Raw genomic sequence first — 23,852 nt, 5'->3', positions numbered from 1 at the left:
CGAAACCCATTCAGATGATTATATCCTCTCTATTATGCCTGCTTTGACTAGTATGTCTAATTCATTTTTGACTTCATCTCTAACGGCAAACGGAATATTCCTGGCTTTGTGTATTTTTGGACAAGCATTTCCTTTTAAGCGGATTTCGTGTTTAAAGTTATTTAACTTTCCAATGTTTTTTGAAAAAACTTTTGGAAACTTATTTAACATTAAAGAGGATATTCCATTTTGTTCATCAATCAACATGACGGGGTTGGGGCTATTAGGATCAAGTACAATGTCGAGTTTACCACAATCAAACCAGCTAAGAACTGAAGGACCCTTTTTTGAAACATATAATTTTGCAATGCATTTTCTATTCTTAAATCTGAAAACTAAAGTTCTGAAACCTAAAATGTCTATTCTCCCTCCAGAATATCCTTCAGGATTGATGTCACTCTTCTCTAAGTGATTACTTAATCTTGGTACAAACAGTTTTTTCCAAACTGATTCACATACGATAGAATAGGGTGAACCAGAATCAGCATACATGTTGATATTTACTCCTCCAATAACCATATCATACAATGGCTTTTTCTTAATGGTTGTGTCACTTACATTTAAGATTGTGGACTCCTTTATGTTTAGTACATAAGAACAGTTGTCGGAATCATTTGTAAAATTTTTATCATCACTATTATCACTCAATTCAATACACTTCACTTTTTGATTGGTTTTGTTTCTTCTGCATGCAGAGGTAAAGTGCCCTATTAAACCACAGTTTGTACATTTTTGTTTTAAACCTGGACAATTTTTTTTATTTGCTAAATGCGATTTGCTGTTGCATCTATAACATTTTAGGTTATTTTTAAAATCTTCAGAATTTCCTTTTGAGGAAATTGTTTGTTTCTTTTTAGAGAAATCCTTATTTTTGTTTTCATATTTATGATTGATTTTGGAAACAATTTCTCTACTAATGGAAACATCTTTATGTTTAACTTGTGCACTTCTACAAGAAAGTTCAGCTTTTCTAACAATGGATATTATGAAATCTAAATTTTCATCCCCGTTTATCCACAGTCTTTCTTGTATTGTGTCATTACTGGAATGCATAACCACTTGATCTCTGATGAGATCTTCTTGTAAGTTACCAAATTTACAATCTAATGCTAACGTTTTAAGAGAAGAAACAAAATTATCAACAGATTCTTCTTTTGATTGTTTTCTCTGAAAGAACTTATACCTCGAAATCCCTATGCATACTTTAGGGGAACAGTACTTATCAAAGTCATATATAGCTTTATCAAAAATATTCATATCACCGCTTGCTTGTGAAGTAGGTAATTGATTGAAGGCTTTTAATCCTTCTGGTCCCAAACAGTGTAAGAAGATACCTTTCTTTTCTGGGGCTTTCATTTTTCCATTGGTATCTAATGTCTCAATGTAATTTAAAAATAAGCTTTCCATTCGATCCAGGGCATATAAGGAGAGCTACCAGCTGTCCAATAACTTTGTGGTGGTGATAGCGTGTAACCTTGAGCACACATACTGGTGAGAATTCAATTTAAGTTATGTAAAGTATTTATAAAATATACTTATAGCAATTAAATGAATTAATGTTTGTTTTCTTATAAAAATAAAATCAATTAATTTGAGTTACTTGTAAGTAGATGGGTAATCCAACGATGTAGTAAATAATTGAAAGTTATCCTGTTTCAAATGGTGTAATTTTCCAACTGTAACATGGATTTCAGTCTTTTTACCTGTGACTGGAGAATCGTCGTAGAAGTAATTGGTGAAAACGAAGTCACCTCTTTAGTGTTCGTCACACTTACTGTGAGTAGCGTTTTGAAAAGGAAGTGTAGTTCTCACTTCTGCCTGTTCCGCTGTTCAAACGCAGGGCGGATGAGAAACTTCCCTCGGCGCTGGGAGAAAGTCGCCGCGCTGACGCTCCGTTAAAAGTAAGAAGCAGTAAAACTGTATTCCAGACCGGGGGTTGGATGTTTCTGTTGTAGATGTCAGGAATAGCTTTCGTTGTGAAGGAGATGCTCCGACGATCATTTAAAATGGAAGTGAATTTTCAATTCCAAGATCGGTCGTGAAATGCTCAGAAATGCTTCTTCCGAAGGGTTAAAGTTGCTCCGTCCATCGTCGCCAATTTGTTATGTATGAATCCACAACGTATATTATATTCAAGTTGAGTTTATTCATTAAAAAGAAGAAGCACTCTAGCATACATCCGGAGGCTCCAGTCGTTGGCAGTAACTGACCTCCGTAACAGTTTATACATGCATAATATTTAATACAAATAGTTATCTGTAGCGAGGCATACATATTTGATTCATAACATGACACGTGAAGTATTCAAAGGGAAATACATGCGCGGGTCGCGCACAATGGGCATGTAATAGAATGGTGTAATGTGTGCGCGAGACATTGGAATGTAAACACAAGCGCGTGTATGGTTGTATATATAACATCCCCTTTCAGTATCTAGTGAAACAACAAGCTGCCTGGGTTGCGTTTGGCAATTTAATGTAATCTTTCCCTTCGCTGTGAACTGATGCTGCATCAGCCATCTTTATATAAGGTCTGTGCTAGCAGGCTGATGAATGAGCATTAGAGTGCACACTGTGCAAGAGCAAAATGCTGTTAGTCCGGTAAGTCAGTGGTTGAAGTGGGCCTACGTTGTGCCCCATTCCATATGTTGTGGTGGGAAGCAACAAACAAACAAAATGTGAAAGACACCACAGTATAATAATGTATGAACAGGCTGACAGCCCCAGAAAGTATGCATATTTTTTTGTTTATTAAAAACAAAAGGTTTTGAATAGCAGTTGCCATCAAGGGATTAGTAGACCAATATACATACAATGTGATGGTTGACTGGATTGTTCTAGAGTAGCTCATCAATAAAGATTTGGAAGAAATTGATTGCAAAACGTTCTGTGCATTACTGCATATCCTTCAACACCACTAAAGACAGGCTGCACCATGTTATGGGCAACCAAGGGTTCAGCACTTCAGTGGGAATCTTCCTGTCCCTGGCTGCTATCCATCTTGGTCGTGCTGCACAATAGACATTTCAGTGTCCTTCTGTAAATGAGTCACTTCATCTGCACTAATAATGATTTCATCATCTGATGATTCCTCTCGGATAACAAAAATGCACTGCCAGAATCTTTTACTTGGTCCTCTTCTTCAGATGCAGAGTCGGTCTCATACCCCTTGTTCAGAGGCAGATTCACTAGACCAACCAAACAAAAACTTGCTGGTGAATCAGCCTGTGGATAGCCATAATGATTATTGGTCACAAATAACTTGACAACAACAGACTACAAGGCATTAAATTAGTACTCAACCTACTGTGCTTGTATGAAACAGTAAATATGACTACTTATGTATAAAGATGAAGTTCTAGAAAGGAGCTACCAATAAACAGCACAAATGAAAAATGACCCCCACAGGTGTAGATCGGTCTCGCAAAAGGCTGATCTGCCCTGTGGAGTGCCAAAACCAAAATTTTTAAATGTTACCTGTAAATGGAGGAAGTGGGAGTTAACAACCCGTAGCCATATGGCAGCTCCACCCCCCCCCCCTCCCCCACCACATAAAAAACATAGTCCCTGGTGTCTAATGGGATTTTGCCTCTACCCCCACCTCTGGGGCAGATCGACCTCTTCCGGCCAGTTTCACCATCTCCCACACTGCCAGTGAGCGTGCCTAACCAAAAGAGTCCTTGAGATGTGCTGGAAGCAAAATGTCTAACGTCGAGTAACTCTCAGCTGGTGCCCGTTAATGTTGGTTAAATTACAACAGCTGAGCTGATATATCCACGCTGGCCGCCCGGTCAGACTCGGTCATGCGTGGAATCATTGATTGGATTCCTGCAAGGCGCCTCACACCACGGAGCTGTGCATTTAAGTACGCAGTGTGCGCGCTCCATCGCTGGTATGTCAAATAGGCAGCAAAAACAATATTTGTTTTCGTTTTGTGCCTGGCGGTTCAGCCGAGCCCTGCCTCTGTTTGCTCTAACCTCCATGGCTGTAACACGTAGTTTTGCAGCCGGCGCGAAAATATAACTCATACAGGACCTGGCAGTGGCTGTTATATATTTAATTTAGAACGTCACTCACTGCAGCCTGACTGAGACCCTGTTGCAGCTCCACTCGCCCAGGCTGCACTGAGCAGTGCTGCCTAGTTTGGAGCATGAGCCAGATCTCATTGATCATTACATCTTATTTACTATTTTTCATGTAAATTGAACTATACATACGAGTCAGTCCCATCCGGTTTTTAGGTTTCGCCCTGGGCGTTGGCAACTAGTTGCCCCGCCCATGGCGAAACGTCATGATTCTACATAGGGGCTTTTGTTCCGCCTCAGTCTCTCATTGGCTAGCTCCATAAATGGAGGCTAGCCATTGGGAGACAGAGGCTGTCAATCACGTTTTCTTGTGAAAACGCGATTCGGGGGCGTTTCTCGGGCTTTTTTTAAGCCCCGCCCCTTTGTCCTGGGCCGCGCTGTCATTGGCTGCCGGCCCAGGACACCCCGTGACGTCATTCCCCGGGCCGCGCTGTGGCTGACCGGCCCGGGACCTGACTTGTTCTGTACTGTGCTAATAAACTCTGTGGACCTTTGACTATAAATGTGTGTTCAATTATTAGTAAAGTTGTAGAGAACATCGTGTTACTAGGCCACTTTTATGTTCAGTGCCAGCCATTACAAAAAATAGTGATTAGCCGTGACAAAGACTTTGTTGGACGAAACATGTTTCCTGCCTGAGACAATTGATTTCTGATCACCTCCATATTCCCGTGAGTGCCCTTGTTTGTTCGCCTCTGGGAATTTTGGATGGAGAACAGGAGTTGGTAATCCCGACCGAAGTTCTTTAATGCAGTGCATTGGTGTGTGCTTTAGCCTCAAACATAATATACGTACAAACTGTGTTTTTTTCTCAGTGAAGTGAATTGTTTTTTTAGGAATCACTTTATTTGAACCCCAGCGGCAGATGTCCTTCAGCCAGGCACAGAATTGGTTGGAGACAGGGTCTGACATGATAGATACTTATTTTAGTGTTTGCCTTTTCTAGGGCATTCTGTTTTTTAACCGAGTCTGAAGCGTGTGCGCGGAAGGGACTCACGAGGAAGGCACGTCATTCTTGTCGAATCCAGCACATAAAATGGCTGCTGGCAAGCTCACAAGTCTTCTCAGAGTCATGAGTCGCACGCACAAAACCGAGCATTTGTCAGGGTTACTCGGATTTTCCACGCAGCTGTGCTGCCAGGGCCATAGCCCTGGAGATTGCCACTTGTGGGGCAGTCTCACCTGGACTGTGGAAAATGTTTTTGTACAGCACGGAACTCAATTCAGTGCGGTCTGCCGAGTTTTAATGTGGACGAAGAAATAGTTTCAGCCCTATTGAGGCCAATTTACATTGTCTCATAATTTGGAAATGTCATTTACAGGACTGGCTTGTGAGTTTAAAAGTCACAGGCATACGAATATTTTAACACTTAAATGTCGCAGGACGAACAGCAAAGAAAGCCTCTTGACACAAACCCAGCCGGGTTGCGCCGCACTTGGCATTTGTTTCAAATGACTTTGCCGTGAACTTTGAGCATGACGCATTTCACAAACAAGAAACCTCAAACTGCCGTCCTTTAAAGGGGGCGCATTGTTTTAATTTCCACACGCGCATTCCAGATACGCCAGTGGTAAAATCCTCGTTGGCGGAACGATCAGTTTGTGTTTCTTCTTCGGGCAGGTCGGCCAGGTAATTACATGGCACACGTTTTGCACAAGAAGAACCGATCTGTTTATGGAGCAACACAGCCTCGGTGCCACAAAAAACAAGGCTCAAGCCTGCGTCTATTAGACTTTTCATTGGTAGACGGAACATAAACTGCACATTGACATGTTGTAAGTAAATGTACAGCATCCGTGCACCTTCACTCGGTTTGCTTAAGACATACATGTAGGGGTGCCTCAAGGTTCGAATGCTATATGACCTTTGAAGGAACTTAGATTTCCCACCTTTGGAGCGTCTACAACGCCCTAAACACTGTTATAAAATGACCTTGGCGCCAGTCCTAATTTAAGGAAATCTAGACTCTTGGTGCTCGGCGACATGAACATCCATTTTGATGATGTCCTAGACAAAGATGCCTCTTGCATAAAAGCAGAATTACTCTCTCTGCAACTAACTCTTAAAAACCTGGACCCTACTCATAGACAAGGCCACCTGCTCGACCCCATATTTGGTAACTGGAATGGAGCGGAAGTGCTTCCTCCTATACCCGTCCCCTGGTCCGACCACTTTGTCATTCCCATACATATTTGGGTGTCTGAGTCTGAATTAAGAAATGAGAACACGCAGGTATATCAAAATCGAAAGTGGAAAAACTTTAACATACACACTTTCCAGGATAGACTTGAAGCGGCTGGACCTCCTGGAGGGCCCGATTGTGAGACTGCCTATACTTGTCTTAAGAACTGTGTCCAAACTGCCCTAGACAGTACTGCCCCCATTCGTAGGTCACTAATCAACAAGAAAAGGAGAAAACCCTCCCCATGGTTTACACCAGAACTTCAGAATACAAAAACTGCTTGCAAAAAACTGGAACGCGAATGGCGTACCAACTTTTGCCCCTCAGCTAAAAGCCACTATAAAAAAGCGCAAGCGAGCTACTACAAACTAATTCGCTCTGCTAAAGCCCTCCACTATAAAACCCGCATTGGAGAAGCGGAGAATTCCTCAAAGGAGCTCTTTAAAATCTTTAAAGAAATTTCTGTGGTATCTAACGAGAGCACTGCCCTGAATGATTCGGTTGAAACGTGCAATAATATTGCCAAGTACTTTTTCAATAAAATCACCAACATTTATGACAACTTCTCTAATGAGCTGCCCTCTGGATCTGACTTCATTGAGAACTTGGAGATTACCCATGCTAAAACATGCCTCAACTGCTTCTCTGTCCCTCCTACCTTGATTCTAACTAGTATCTGTAAAAGCATTAAATCTGGCTCTCCTAGGGATCCTGCCCCTCCGAAGATACTAGCAGCCAGCCTTAAAGTCTTAGAACCACATTTTAGACACATTCTCCAACTATCCTTTTCTTCGGTCACTCTCCCTGTGGAGTGGAAGAAAGCCATTGTTCTTCCAATAAAGAAAAAACCCAATATCAGTCAAGACACCCTAGAGAACCTCCGGCCCATCTCGTTGCTACCTTACCTGGCGAAGGTAGCCGAGAAAATAGCTAATAGACAACTCATGGCTTATCTAGAGTCTAATGATGCCTTCCACAGCTCCCAATCAGGTTTTAGGTCAGGTTATTCTACTGAAACCGCCCTGTTGAGAGCGACGGAAACCTTACGGGCTGGCGCTGATAAGGGCCAGACCATGGCACTAATTATGCTGGACCTTAGTGCCGCGTTCGACACTGTGGCACATTCCATCTTGCTGCAGTGTCTGAACAAAGCCGGGGTCACCCAGGAAGCATTGGGCTGGTTGAAAGCCTTCCTCACCAGACGCTGCTTCCAGGTTCAGAGAGGCACGTACCTCTCTGACAGCATAGCCTTAGAACAGGGGGTACCTCAGGGCTCTGCCCTGAGCCCCACCCTGTTCAATCTTTACATGGCCCCCCTGGCTGAAGTGGTCCAATCGTTCGGCATTGAACTAGTTTCATATGCCGACGATACCCAACTTCTCATCTCCCGGTCCCAACCCCCCTGCAGTGCTGCCGACAACTTTAAAACCTGCATGCAGGCATTGGCAGATTGGATGACCCAGCACTGCCTGAAACTCAATGGCTCAAAAACGGAGGTTTTGGTAATTGGAGGCAGGGACACGAGCTGGACCAAGGAGTGGTGGCCATCATGTCTGGGGCTGTTACCCACCCCCTGCCAAGCAGCCAAAAATCTGGGGATCTGGGTTGATCCCAGACTTTACTTCGACAGCCATGTGCATAAAATGGTAGGGAAGTGCTTTGGTGTTATGAAGACTCTAAATCGCACCCTAGACCTTCTCCCTCTTGAAGCCAGGCGCACTATGACCCAAGCTCTTGTGACCTCGAGGATGGACTATGGCAATGTGCTTCTGCTCGGAACAACGCAGAAAAACATCAGGAGACTCCAAGTACTCCAAAATACTGCAGCACGCCTAGTCCTTAGACTTCCAAAAGGAGCCGCTTCTAAACCTGCCCTAGCCACTCTGCATTGGCTCCCCATAAAGAAGAGAGTCTTATTTAAAGCACTTCTCATGTGCTACAGGATCATCTCACATACAGCTCCCCCCTACATGACTGATCTAGCTATCCCCTATGAGCCTAACAGAACTCTCCGCTCTGGGGGAACCGGCTTGCTGAAAATTCCCCGTGTTAAGAAAGCCAGAATGGGGGGCCGCTCCTTTCGTGTTATGGCCGCCAAAGAATGGAACTTGCTCCCTATGAGCATCAGACTAGCGGATTCAGAAACCACCTTCAGAAAGCTTCTGAAAACCCATCTGTTTTCCCTGTAAATCCATCTCTTGGCCTTGACTCTTTTCCACAGCGCGGGGACACGCCGGGATGGCGTCACCAGGCGCTTTACAAGCCCCTTTATTATTATTATCCGTGTGTTGCTAAATAACACATTTCACAACTCAGCGCCCGAGTTACAACTTTCACCACCACACGCTAGTTCTTACTGCGCTCACGTGACGTAGCTGTAACACTGGCCCACCAGCATTGTAAAGATTAATTCTCTTTAGGTCACTTTGGCCATCTCGCAACAATGCCCTTTGGAAAGTGGGGCATTTCCATGTGTAGGCTTGTGCTTTGGGTAAATATTCAATGTTTTAGCAATTCTCGAAGCATTCCAGGAGTGCCTTAGAGAATCTGCAAGTGTTTCGAATGACAACTTGCTCACTTTGTAAAGCGCTCTGTCACCCTACCTTGGGTCTGGTTCACGCTATAGAAAACAAAATAAAAAACAACAAAAAGTAACCTGCGCATATCCTTTTGTACACACATAAATGTATCGGTGCAACTTTCTATATGCAGAAATATGAAGCTATAGTCTGTGCTTAGTATTTTTTTTGTTTCTTCACTTTTCTTAAAGTCAAATAGTCTTAATGACTTACTTAATCCTCATTGCTAACTTCTCAGTTCCACCTTCAACCAGGTGTTCCATAAAAAAATTATATTGCAAATTTATATTGCAGGATTATTCTAGAAAGGTGCTTCTGTGTGCAGTATACCATAGTCATGTTTTGCCAGCATGTTTTATTGCTTTTGGTGTAATTTCAAAACTCCGCTTTCGAAAGCAAGTTTTCTAGTAATGATGGAAACACTACATCCTTTTCAATTTTGTGTTCTGTGGAGTCATCGTCCTCATAATTTCTTCACTAAAGGCGCAGCTCTGCCCTGGCAATCCTTTTTATCCAGTGGGGATTAGCTCCTAATTTTGACCTTCGTTTACTTACAGTTAAGGCAAATTTTGCTTTTTTCATCTCCACATAAAAAGTGTTAGATATCTGCCGAATAACTGCAATATTCTTTAACTCAAATAACTCTTTCCATTCAAGACTATCTTCTATGTACCAACATTTGGATATAGAGATGTTCAGGTCCCCCAGCATGTTACTATATTCCATGACTGAATTTAGTTTTTAGGTTTCGCCTGGCGTTTACTGCGCAAGCAGTATCGCGCAGGCGAAAACTTTTGTTTACAAGTATGTAGCTTTCTCCCGCCTCTGTCTTCCATTGGCTAGCTCCATAAATGGAGGCTAGCCATTGGAAGACAGATCTGTCCGTCATTGCCAGAGCAGATTCGTGGGCGTTCCCGCGATTTTTACTCATCCCACCCCTTTTCGTACGTCATGCGGCGGTGGGCGGTGTTTTTTTTGTGGTTTTTTTTGGGTTTCTTTTGGTCATTTCGCCGAAGATGGCGCCCGGGCAGTAGCTTCGTGCAGTCACTGTAGGGTGCCCATGGCTGCTTCTCGATCTTGGTAAGTCAGTGGCCCCATTGTTTAGCGCTGCAGAACAGCATTTTATTCCACTTTATTCCACACAGGCAATTACGTTCACTTTTTCGCGCACGCGTGCGCATCACTAGCACTATTGTACAATGGCTTCATTACTTCACTACGCGGCGGACTCCAACGTTCCGTGTTTGTTTACCATTGGCAATAGCGCTACCCTATCAGCGCATGTCTTACTAAGCTCACGTTCTTCGACACCGTCACTGGTTCATTTCTATTTTGTTTTCACTATTACCATTTCAGGATGACATTGTTATCATCACTATAAAGCGAATGTCTATGCACCGTTATTTTCATTTTTCACTGTTCCACAATGGCTTCATTACTTCACGACGCGGCGGACTCCAATGTTCCGTGTTTGTTTACCATTGACAATAGCGCTAACCTATCAGCGCACGTCTTACTCAGCTCACGTATGCCCTTATAGTTCTTCGGCGCCAACTAGTAAGTTGATTTCTACCTCGTTGGCATGGTGACTGTTTGCCACGGACTTCCTGTAAGTGAAGATTTATTTAGTTAATAGGGGTTATAGGGCGCGATTGTTAATTTCGGCAGCATCTATATTTCTACTATGCTGAATCCATTCTGGCATGCTTCCTGTATTGCCTTATGTTATCGAGTCTATCCGCAGGGGTGACTGCTTTCATTACACAATCTGTAATATATGTTTGAAGGCCAGGGATTGTTGTTTCTGAAGGTTTTGTTTTTTACTTTTTTTCTGCACATATGTGTTATTCTTAGCCTTCTGTCATGTGCGCATTGTAATAGACTTAACTTGATCTGCAATGCGCATGGGTGAAGGACTGCTGCACACCGGTTTCAAATAGGAAGTTCTATACTGAGGGGCTGTTTATTCATGTCATTCGGAGACAACTGCGCTTTGCCTTCCATTATGCACGGCTTCGCCTTCCATTATGCACGGCTTCATAATAGTACCTCTCTCATTCAGAAATGTGCCTCGTCTATTACTGTGGCCCCCGCCCTCCCACTCCGCGCGGACTCGCAGTGCAGCAGTCATGCCAATGTTGTGTTCTCAGTTACCCCGGCAACAGCAGTGATGGGAGGCCCAGGCCGCGATCTCACTGCGGGATCAGGAGGGGGCGAATGTGTGACAGGGATGCTGAAGTGAAGTGCAGGGCTCGGGACAGCAGGCGGCTGCACCCCGACATTCCCCTGCTGTTCGTGTTGTGGAGATGGCTTCGGCTCTGTTGTGGTGTAGTGTTTAGTTTGTTGGGCTGGTGATGCGTCAGCACCGTACAGAGTTGCTTCTGGGGCGCAGGTGGCGCCGACATTGGTGGGGGCCAACGGAGCGGCTGACAAGGGGACTGCTGCCAAGTTATTTCTTTATATAGCGCTGTTACCAGCTAGTGGGGTAACTGTTTAGGGTGGCATAGAAGGGTGCGAATACAAGCAACAGTATGTGTATGGCACGTTACTGAAGCTCTACGCATTGGAGCTTTCGGGTTTTGAAGGAGGTTAGACTGCGAGAGTTTGAGGCGTGCCCTTCTCCACCATAGTATAAACTGAAGGCTCATATCATGAGTCAGGAGTCCATGGGCACCTACCCCGGCCAGCGTTGATTACTGTTAAAGCGCCTCTGCCCTTTTACACTCCTATTATGAGTTTACACCTCTTGGAATGGGTGAAAACTGTGCGGATATTGATTGAATTAGCCTGTGCTGCTCTGCGTGTTATTCTCTCTACCGAAGTGTGTGCATTTGCGAGAGATTAAGCTATTGGCATTGTAAATGACAATGCCATTTATTTATCTGTTTTCAAAACTAACACATAAATAAAAATGTTGTCATTTACAATGCCAATAGCTCAAACTTTTCAAAAGGCGAAACCATTGCATTGTAAATGCTTGTTTTTAATTGTGGCCAGGTGACGGTCAACTTCGAGTCAACAGTACGTTATATTTAATTACAGCGTCCCTGCTCTACCAGAGCCTGCAGCCCACTGCTCTCAGGACGCTGCCCCAGACATCTACTCAGTTGACACAATGAGTGCAGTCCATACATTATTATTATTATTTATTAGCATTAAAGGACAAAACTATTATTACTGCCTGACTAACCCTGTAGCACACTGACTAAATAAATTAATTACAATTAGCACCTGAGATCCTTACTAGTGCCTCTATGCCTGCTTGGTCATGTCTTACATGTGACAGACCTGGAGAGACTATTTGTCAATTGTTAGTGACTTTTCATTTTTGGTGGTTTACAGCATTTTCAATATCTTCTGAGAGTTTTTCGTTGCTCACATGGGTGTAATTTCTGATATTTATATATTTACCTGGTCTCCATTGCTTGATTTTGCTCACGAGAAAGTCACTCATATTTGTTGAAATGTCACTCATAATTACACAGAAATTATGAAAGTGTCACACATAGCAATCTGAAACCTTGGCAGCTATGCGATCTTGCTGAAGCAAGAATCTGGTGGCAGCAGAAGCTCTTCCACTGCCAACTCTGGTTGAGGGCACGTAGGGGTATAAAGCACAAGGAAGGAGTGCCAGCTCTTCCATGATGGTGGGTGCTAGAAGCTGCTTGACACGTCCTTAGCTCTTGAAAGGTCATGTCGAGGATATTCACCACATCCTTGGCACCCAGGTGGTTAAAATGGTAATTCATTATAGAGAAAAAACACATGGCTCTCCTGCAGGCCTGCATTTCTAACAATTATCAACAGTAATAAGCACTTGCTTTTTTGATTAATTCACTTAAGGTTTTGGAATGTATTGTGACCTCATTCACTGGACCGCCCCTTTAGTACAGTCTTTATTCACAGTAAAGTAAGGCTGTAATAGGTGATACAGTGTTGGGCAATGCTGCGGCCCACCTGACGCATTGCCCCATATATTCTGCTCTTTCACAAGGAACACATCCACACAGTAGTTACCTTAGGTGTCAGGGACTACTATGGCATTACGTGTATGTTTTATAAGACCAAAAAATACATGTTTTTGGAGCTTTGCTAGTTCTTGTTTTTATTGTTTTCTCTAATTTCAAAGATCGAAAAATGTTGTGGAAAATAACTATTTTGTCAGTGGCTGTTTGGTCATTTGAAAACAAGTTTACAAATAGATTTTTTCCCTATTTTGAGAAGAAGCAGTTACTGTAAGTGGGCAGTCGTGATGAAAACATTTTAATAAAAAATGACATATGTTCTTTTTTTTAACATAAAGTTGCTCTGGAATTGCAGCTATTACCATTGTAAATAAAAATAGTCCCTGATACTTTGAAATGCAAGCACGCGATTGGAGATGAAAAGATGCACCCAGTCAATAGAATTAGATGCGAGAGCAATACTGTTGTGGGCAAAGCCAATATGTGATTGACAAAATCTCAGAGCAGGGGCTGAAAGAGGCTCGTCAAAAAAGTAAGAAGTGGAGGACGGTGGACACAAAGCCTACAAGTATAGTGGAAACAAAAGTTTGAAGAACTCTTAATTAATTTGGTCTCTGGAGTAACCATTCACGTTAGCTTAGCATAACATCAAATTAATTCCATACGTTCTTTAGCAGATACACGTATTCTGTGACAAATAATTTTACGTTCTTTAAGCAGCGTGTTTGAGAAAAATATATATATTATTATTGGTCTCTTAAAAATTATGTTAATGATTGTTGATATCTAAACTGTTCAGTTTTAATTTTGTGCATGCATTGTTTTCGTGAGGCATCTTGTGATTTGTTTACCCCCTGTATATTCTTTACACAACCCGACCAGTAAATGTTTATATGGATAAAAAATAGTAATTATATAGTTTCTCCACTTTACCATGTTAATTAGCACTGACCCAATACAGTTTATTTAATGGGTGAAATATTATCTTTAGTGTTGGCATAATAGTTTCCTATGTGGAGACCTAGGATGCAATCAGTTTTTAACATTTCCTTTCAAAATACTAATTTATGTTGTACATAATAACAAGGGTGTGTTTATTTTCTTCCTCAGGTGCCTTCCAGGATGTCAGATTTGTCAGCAACTTGTCAGGTAACCTGGCACTATGAGTTCTGTTTGTAAAGAAATGTCTGCTTATTTCAAGTGTTGTGTTCCAATTCAGCAGTTTTGTGGATATTTACAGGTAGCTATTTTTGTGCTAATTGTATCTGGTAAATATTACATATTATATGCACTTGTGTAGTGTATGCAGTGCCAGAGAAAATAGAATATTGAATAATGGAATGTATAGTTGCTAAATAAGCAAGCATTGGCAAACCTAACATGTTTAGACTTTGCAGACCTGCTATTTATTTTGTAGTATGTAATAAAAATATTAATTGGCATGTATGTAGAAATATGAGTGGCCTAGCAGCCCAAGCAAAGGAGCCATGGTACTGAAGTGTAATACTTTAATGGCGGCTGTGCATATTTGATCAATTAAAGTGCTGTCACTTAGCATAAGATAGCCAATGGATATGTAGATTTTTCACAACCTAGTGGGGAGAAAATCTGGAATTTATTAATGACACCGAGGCTAGGATTATGCAATTATAGCAGCAACAATAGAGAGAACTTCTGTCAATCAAACTGTACTTGTAAAGCGCGGCTTATCTCATGTGAGGGTATCCAGGTGCTGATCTGTGGGTCACAGTTGAAGAGCCAGGTCTTGAGTCCCTTCATGAAGACTGCCAATGAGAGTGTTCAAAGGTGGAGGGAAAGGGCGTTTCAGGATTTGGCGGTGAGCTGGCAGAAGGGTCGTCCTCCTGTGCGGCACTGGTGGATACGCAGTGTCTGTTTGAGAGCGAGATGAGTGGAGCGAAGGTTTCTAAATTGTTGGTGAAAGTTCAGGTGGTGGTTCATGTATGCTGGTCCTTAGCCGTGGAGGGCTATGTAGGCATGGGTCAGGAGCTTAAAGTGGCAGCTCTTCTGCTTGGGTAACCAGTGGCGATCTCTGAGGTGCTGGGAGGTATGTTTTTTTTTGGCAGGTTGAGGATCAGCCTGACTTCTTCTTTCTGGATGGTCTGGACGGCATAGAGTGCATTGCCGTAGTCTAGACGGCTGGTGATGAGGGCCTGCGTCACCGTTTTCCTGGTGCTGGTGGGTAGCCACTTTAAGATTCTTCAGAGCATGCAGATTATTTGGAAGCAGGCTGAGGAGATGACATTGACCTGTTTTATTTATTTATTTATTTTATTTTTTCATGGAGAGATTGCTGTCGAGGATGATGCCGAGGTTTCGGGCGTGATCTTTTGAACTGGTGGTGGATCCGAGTTCTGATGGCCACCAGGAGATATAGTCAGCCAAGTGTTGTGGTAGCGCCCATTCTGGGCACAGGGGTGCTTTAGCAAAAGAGGATCGGACATTTCATTCCCTAAAGGGTCAACTATGTCCATTTTTTACCCTGAGGCCTTACCTGCCTCTGGTGTTCCTTTTTTCCTCACCTCGATTACCTTGGGGTCAGAGTCAAACTCTGAAGAGTATGATAGATTTATTTATGACTCGTAAGAATCATACCTGTTAATTCTTACCGGAACATCTGAGCCTTCATCACCGTCATCATTGGTAAATCTTTCCCCTCCTAACTTTGCTTTCTTACTCTTGATATGATGGTCATCTCCTGAAGTTCTTTTTCTTTGAACCTTGCCTGTCCAATCTGAACATTCTGCTAGCTCCGCATTCCTCCTTTATTTGGCGCTTGATATTTTGAAACTGTTTCTTAGACAGTGGCTCAAACTTCCTGTCAATGGTGTAAGGTAGCGACCCCATCAACTTTCCCAATGCTTCATTCACCATACCTTCCAATTTCTCCTTTAGTCTTCGCTATACCTGTTCCTCTGACATCCTTGCTTCTTAATATAGGATATTTCAATAGAATGGAATTATATAATATCCCTTCTGTGCTTGGATATAATAAAAATATCTCTTCCAATAATCTCTCCTCCGTATTCCTTAAACACATGAGCGTGGCGCGTTTTCCCGCTGTGCGCTGAGAATCGCGAAATCCCGCGGTTCATGACGAGAGGTGTACCTCATGACGAGCTGAGCTCGTGGAAGGGGTTAACCAAGCACTTTGTGACTGGACTATAATTTCCAAAATTCACCTCCACAGTTGCATTGTTGTCTCCCAAACACTCAAAATGCCTTTCAATGTAATAAACGGCTCTCTTAACCCAATTTCTTAAAATGGCTGCTGACGCGCTAGTCATGTGTGGCGTGACTAACACGTTCAGCCTTTGTTAAGCGTTTTTCCTTCATTTCCTAAACAAAAACTAGCCGCTTGGTTTATCCAAAAATGAACACACTGCTTGGGTGAAGCCACTCTGGAAAGTGCAGACCGCGTTATCTGAGCGCATCAGATAAAGAGGTTTGGCCACTCCGGAGAGCGTGTCTTTCAAACAGGACTGAAGACACCCCAGCTGCAGCACCGGAGGGCTTGTCTTTTAGGTAGAGCAGAGGACATGTTGGTCAATATGAACCTGCATATTGTGAGCTGAATATAAACGAACTTAAGGACCGTAAGTTAAATATAAACTGTTGCTAGCGGAATTATGCCTGCTCCTCAAGATGCATGAAAATTATAATATCAAGAAAAAACAATATTAAAAACGTTAGAAGGTTTCAGACGATGACAGTTACAAAACATTTGATAACAGTAATGACCATCCATACACACATCTCTCTACAAGATTGCTTAGAAGTAATCTAAACGGAAATCAATGAAGAATTCTTATCTTGTGAGAAGCAGCAACATAAGAACGATTGCTGTGTGTGTTTCTAGACTTTATAGCCTAATGGAATGTTTTAAAGTTCTAAGTTTTCTCTATTGTTCCTGCTGTGAGTGGGCAATAAAAGAAGTATTGCACAAAGCCTCTATGTTCTGACATAAAATCTCATGCTGTGGTAGGCTTAGACAATTGTGAATGGCACTTGTACAGACTAATGTATGAAGGGGCTGTCCTAAAGTTATATATTTGTATCATGAATTATTTGAGAAAAATTGATGACGGTTAGCAAGCTAAAGCCGCCTCTAACTTAAAAAGGAAAAGAGGAAACATATGTCCCATATTTATTTATACAATTGAAGCGTACTTCACTCACTCCTATAGATTGAACCATCTTGACTTGCTAAATTTTTGTTCGTGCCCTGTGATTGCTTGTGCTTTTCATTTGTTTCCTGGCTGTTCCTCTCATGGCCTATGTCTTATAACTAAATGAACAGTATGTAGAAGGTACATCTGGGAAAGCAAAATGAGAATCTCATTGACTTTGAAAAGCAGCTTATGTCCTCTACCATCCGGAGTTTTGGATCCTTTATGAGTGCTTTGATCCTTGATTAGAAAGCAGAATTTCTTTATCGCCCAGTCAAGTTTAAACTCGGGCCACAGTTGGAGACACCATCGCCTGATGGATAGGACTTGCCAATGCGATGGGCATGCTACCTTGCATATGCCTAAAAATGTCTCCTCTATTGTTCTATCCAAGCTGATTGCCTTCTTGTGCCCGTGATTAATAATAAGTTTAAAGCCCCTGCAGTGAGAATGCTAGTCACCAGTAAATGAGCGCTGCCTTCCCAGAGAACTACAAAATGCATTTTCCGATTGCTGAATCAGCAGAATAAGTGCCTACACGATGCCCATTGAGAACCAGGAACATTGTTTAGAGGTGGGCTGTTGGGCAGCAGAAAATGAGAATGGAGAGAAGAAAGATTTCTTGTTGAGTAAGTTTCTTAACGGTCAGTTGGTAATGTGCTGGTAATATTATAGAAGGGAAATATGGGTGGTGGTCACTGCTGAAAAAAAATCATACTAGTTATTAACGTGACTGCTTGTTCTCAAAAGTCATGAAGAGTTTCTGAACGTTTCTGCCATCACAAGTAAGACTTGGAATTGTTATGTCTAAAGTAATTTGTGGGTTCTGAGATTTTCCAAGAGCCCACACATCCAAGTGGCAGCCATCTGTTTTGTGTATGTGTAGCGTATCATTGGAAAGTACATTTTTGTGAGTTTTTGCATTTGGCAAGTACGAAAACAGGTGGAATGAGGTTCGATATGTATTATACCAATGGCAGAGAAAATGTAGAAAATGATTTGGCCCGAGATTGAGCAGCACATCATCAACCAGTGATTTTTTAATGAAAATTGATACTGCAAACCGGGTTTACATATTTTTTTAAGCATCACAAACATTTGCACGTAGGCATTCTAGCATATATCAAATATGCATGTCATAATCAGCATACTTTTATATAAACAATTGTAATATATCCGCTTTTAAACGAAATGCACTTGAAGGCTGTTTATCTCCGTTCTTAGGCCGCGTTAAGAATACACATACGTGCTTTTGTCTTTTAGGGTACCCTTGTGTTCAGTGCTGTTTCTTTCATAGGAAACAACGCTTTTACACGCCTGTTATATCCTCAGAAATGCAATTTTGTAGTACTCGTTTTCAAGATTTCTCCTAAAACAAGACCTGCTGTTTCCTTGTGTACAGACAGGAATATCACTCTTCAGCACCCTTCTGTGGTAGCTCACATAACGCCAAAACAACAATAGAGGAAGTGTAGAGGTAATGATAGAATCACCCTCCTGACTGATCTATATAAACAACGGGATTCTATCAATGTGTACAAGTGAGTAAACTTAATAATGGTGATGGTGGGTCTAAAGGTATGGCCCTTTCTTGTGATGACAAGATGAGGGCACCAGGTGCTTTTTAAAATACCCCTCACACACTAAGAAGCCCCTTAGTGTCATGCTTCATCATCGGGGTCTTCCCGTCCCTCTACGGGGCGGGCCGTGCTACGACCTACGAAGTACGTGGGAGCACTGATAGTTGTGACGATAGGCTATGTGTGGTGTAGTGTACGTGATATAAGTGAAGTGTAGGGACCTATTTAGTGATTGCAAAAAAGTGAAAAATTCCCTGGCTAGTAGGAAAAATAGAATTTATTAGGTTCTCTAGCTGGGAACGTTAAGAAGGGGTTTGTGTAGGTAGGTGCCAGCCAAGAGACTATCCACGCACACCACCATCCACACACACTGCCTGCCAAGCGCCATCCACACACACTGCCTGCCAAGCGCCATCCACACACACTGCCTGCCAAGCGCCATCCACGCACACTGCCTGCCAAGCGCCATCCACGCACACTGCCTGCCAAGCGCCATCCACGCACACTGCCTGCCAAGCGCCATCCACGCACACTGCCTGCCAAGCGCCATCCACGCACACTGCCTGCCAAGCGCCATCCATGCACACCTCCTGCCAAGCGCCATCCATGCACACCTCCTGCCAAGCGCCATCCATGCACCCCGCCAGCCAAGCGGCACCGACGCACTAGCCAAGCACCATCCCCGCACACCACCAACCAAGCATCATGCATGCACACGGCAGTCCACGTACACCGTCATTGTTGTCTGACCGCTGTAAAGGTCTGTTATGATGGCCAAGGCAGGAAGGGGACCTATGAAATTCACCAAAATGACACGAATACTGGAAGTGACTTCATGCATCATAACATCACACTGTTGGCACACTGCCCTCCTCTTAGCTCTGACTCCTACTTGTTTCTGATAAATTGGGGGGGAGGGGTTGTCAAAGTGTTGCAACTAGTGAATTGTCAGTGTGTGACAACTGGAAGGAACAAGGCACGTTTATTTCAAACTTTTGACTCCTTCGAAATCCACTAGAGCAATAATAAAACATCACAAGAGAAATACATTTTTACAACAATAAATAAAATAGATATGGCAACTAGTGAATTGTCAAAGTGTGGCAACAGACAACAGTAAATAGGGCTTAAAAACCTGCCTGTTGCTGTCGCACCGGTGGTCTATCCAGGGTTTGCAGCCACTACCCTTGACTACACCTCATTGACATCAAGGAGTACTTTATTTAATATACGACGTTGCCAAGCTCAATGGGCATTATATATTGTGCATTATTGCATCGTGATAGCCTGCACATTTTTTTTTATCTGTAGGCACCTGTGTAATAGGCATCATTATTTTTGGACATAATTAATTCTATCGATTTGGGTAGGTTAAAATCCACAGTTTTCTCTGCACAGAATAAAAGTATTGACGTGCAGTGTCACCCCGCTCTCCTCGATGAGCGCTCTACCCACCGAGCTATCTTCCAGTTCCCAGCCGTGGAAGGCTGCCTTCCCTGCAGGGGAGGGGCACTGGTGGGTGGGGTGCAGAGAGCAGGGGTGCTGTCATATTTTTTCCCAGTCCCTGCGCTCTCTGTGATTTTCGCGTGGGTGGCTCCCTCCCTGCTGCTCGCCTAATGAGCGAGGTGTTGAGAACCAGGATGGCGTGGGAGGGGGCGCATTGGGGTTTAGTGCCACCCGGTTTGCGCTCCCACACAGCGGCTTCGTGACGCAGATTCCCGCGAGGGCTGGTGCCAGCAGACGGCTGGGAAGCAGCCTTGGCGCGGCTAAATCTTTCTTACAATTTTTAAAATGGTAAAATGTAGCCTCAGATATTCTTTTACACACTCGGAGTACACTTTTAGGGATCAACGGAGGCAGCCAAAGTTTTGTTTCAGGTCATTTATATAAGATCAGTGTTTGTATAGTGCACAGATCGCTGTCGACAGCTCTTGGGCACTGTGAGAATCCCCCAGGGGGTTGGAGTCAGAAGAATTAATGGCGTGCTAGGAAAGAGAGGCAAGGTGGGGTTATGAAAGCAAATCTACTGTTTTTCTGGGGAAGAGCCATGCTAGTTTAAGTAGAAGTCATCCATGGGTCCAATAAAGGATGCTTCTATCATTGGGGGCTGCCGCCTTAGACTCCTGGAAGCCACGCTCGAACAAAAAAAATCTTTTTTTTTTTAATATAGCGGGAACTTGACCTGAAGACTGCAGACTGCACAGGAAATCATTTACTACAAAGAAGACCAAGTGTTTTAAGATGGCATCAGCAACAGAAACTCTTATTTTGTACCAATAGGCGTTTTAATGCATGTAGTATAACTACATCGGTGATTCCAACGTTGCGGCCGGGGACGGGTTCGCGGCTTCCCTGCTGGGCACGGCTCGTACCGACCTCCGAGATCAAGGCGGAGGAGCGGGGCTCTGGGAGGCGAGGCAGACGGTCCGGGGCTCACGCTACTTTGGGGCACTTACACGGTGCAGTGTCGGAGCCGATCCTCTCGGATGACGCTGTGGGGCGGATGGGGGGGTCGAGCGGCACAGAGCGGCCGGTACAGGCGCACGGGCAGGCTCCAGGTGCGGCGCGGCCGCGGACCCAAGTGGCAAAAAGCGCTAGTGCGGTCCGGGCGTACGGACCGTAGGGGGACTCACGCTGGTTTTGGGCCGGTTGTCTCTGGCGGCGGGGGGGCGGGGAAAGGCAGTAGATTCCGACGCGCGCCTCTCTGCAGACTCCCCCTGCATTCCAGAGAGGCGCGCGACGCAATCCGGTCTGGTCCGGCCTGCCATGCAATGCTGTACAGACAAGACCTGGCCGCGTGCACAACGTTATCCTATGGGGAAACGCTGCGCGCGGCCAGGTCTTGTCTCACTTCGGTGTTCTCAGACTGCTGAGACGCCGACAATAGTTCTCTGGCGAGAACACGCTTTTCAGCGCGTTACTAGCCGAGACCTAAAAAGGAGCGCGACCCGTGCCTTTGGTGCTTCTCTCTGACATGCCCATAAATATATACTTGGTGCCCATGGGGCTTTCTGCTCCCCTGAGGGGCAGATATGGGGCTATTGACCCGATTCAGCCTTTAAGGAGGGGGAGGGGGCAGAATTACTGTCAAGTTTTTTTTCGGGGGTGGGGACATTGGCATGCTTATTTTGTGCAGCGCCCACCCCTATATACATGAACAAAAAAATCCCTGGCGCCTAGTGTGCTTTTTGCCGCCCGGTTAGAGGGCATATTGGGGGCTATTGCCCCATCTGCTTCCCAGGTGGGGCAGGGGGCAGAAAGACTGAATTTATGCCAGAACTTTGGGGGGAGCAAAAACCCTTGCCCAAGGGACCGCTCCTCCCTTCCTGGCGGCGATCTCCAAACCCAAAGGAGGGGTACCATTAGAAAGGAGAGATTCTCCCCTTTCCAGTGATACTTCTCCCGTCTGCCTACGTGATCAGGGGCGGAGTTAGCCCCACTAGCACATACGCCGTGAAACTGAAAAGAGCCGATCGCCATGCGCACTGATCGTCGTTTCACTGAAATCATCAAAACGGCCTCGGGAGGTGGGGAAGCCCTTCCCCAGCTCCTGAGGCTGTTTTGATGCAAAGAAAATTGCTCTAGTCCCTCGCACCAGAGGTATTTCCTGTGCCATGTAGTCCGACGCGTGGGAGCCGTCCGATGCATATGAGCACTTTTGCGCCAGACGGCTCCTGCGTGTCCTATGCACCAAAGGGGTTAAAGTAGATTACCTGCTCATACATTCACTATGTTATTTGTGTTGCTGTCAGCTATTCTGTGAAGCAAGAAGCTGGCAGCATGCCTAAAAGCAAGCACTGGCAAAGTCAATATGTGTGATTTTGGCTGTATAACTATTAGCTTTGCTTTTTTTGCAACGTAAATGTTTTTTGTAAAACTGTATTATAAATTCATTTACAAGTGTCAACTCTTGTGAGTGGTCATCTAATAAGTATTTTTGCAATTATGTTCTTCAAAAGTACTTGTTAGATGGCTGGACAGCCATCACCAATGTATTTTTGTAAAAAGGTTTACTGAAAATACTTGCAAAATGTCTCGTTTTAGAATGGTTTTAAATCTGTTTTCAAAGATGGCAGCCCAGAAGCAGCATATGGACAACTACAGGGCCTTCACAAAGTTTAAAAAGTTAATACATGTATAAATGATATTTCTTCAGCGATTTTATTTTTTTGTGTGAAGTTTTCAATGAAACAACTAATGTGTTGCAAAGTATACATTGATATTAAAAGCAAAGAAAAGCATCACACCTATAACAAACATTGCTCGGCTGTGTTTTGTTTCTGTGCTGTATAACTGTAGACTGTTGGGGTATTGCCTCAGGGGCGAAATATTGTGGAAGTTGATAGGTTGGTTCATGGTAAGAATTTTTGGCAGAGTTAATTTTGACCAAGATTACCTCGGGTATTCAGAATGGACAGAATAGATTTAGTTGACTTAGTTATACCAGCAAGTTTGATGATCTCATACCATTACTTTGTACCTACAGATAGAACTAGAAAGGCAGGACCGGGGATAGGGGAGGAGGTAGTTGGGGCGGGGGTAATAGAGTAGGGTGCTATGCTATCAGATCAGTTCTCTCTGTATTACCTCTTCCTACGTATAGGCATGGTAATTGTGTCTAGATTCTAAGTATGAATCGTAATCTTTTGTATGAGAAAATATCTTCAGTGGCAAATCTGTGGTGGTTTGCTTTTCTTCAAGTGTATGGTAATGCTGTTCCATACTTGTTTTTTGATGCGTAACTAACGTGTTTTTGAGAAGAGCAAGTTCTCAATACTTCTGATGAAGCCTATCCAAGCCCACCATGTGTGGAAAGATATGTTTGCCAAACATTTTCATTCTTGTAGTATTGATTTATTTCACTCCTATTGCAAGGAGAATGTCAGTCAAGAGATTGATAGGGTGTGGAGGTTTGCATGCAGTCACCTAGGGCTACTGTAGCGATGTCAAAGGTTGGCTGAATATTATTTTATTTTTTTTATGAAGTCCTGCATGTTAAACCATAGTGCTTTGATATGCTCATAGTTTAACGGCAAGCATTCTAGATATTCTATTCCTCCTTCACAATTCCAGCATTGATTTGATTTGAGAGTCCCTAACTTTTGTAGTTTGTTGGGAGCCTAATGTTGATAGTCTTGATTACATTAATTAGGGAGCGATATTTTCAACTTTATAAAAGTGTGATCAAACCACAAATTCATATAGGCATCAAAATCGAGCATAGTTTCTTATTGT

The 23,852-nt window shown here is 43.5% G+C and overlaps 1 protein-coding gene across 1 annotated transcript in view; it reads left to right on the top strand.

Annotated features, from left to right (window-relative positions):
* LOC144826435 (transient receptor potential cation channel subfamily M member 7-like) overlaps nucleotides 1–23,852 on the top strand; it is a 2,236,140-nt gene that overhangs the window by 259,995 nt on the left and 1,952,293 nt on the right. Inside the window, exon 3 of the mRNA XM_078684762.1 lies at nucleotides 13,961–13,999. Within this exon, the coding sequence (XP_078540888.1) occupies nucleotides 13,961–13,999 (39 nt within the window). The remainder of the gene's footprint in view (nucleotides 1–13,960; nucleotides 14,000–23,852) is intronic.

Source organism: Lissotriton helveticus, chromosome 3_2 (assembly GCF_964261635.1).
Source record: "Lissotriton helveticus chromosome 3_2, aLisHel1.1, whole genome shotgun sequence".
Taxonomy (NCBI): Eukaryota; Metazoa; Chordata; class Amphibia; order Caudata; family Salamandridae; genus Lissotriton; species Lissotriton helveticus.
The sequence above is the reverse complement of the archived record's forward strand: the minus strand, read 5'-3'. Positions and strand labels throughout refer to the sequence as shown.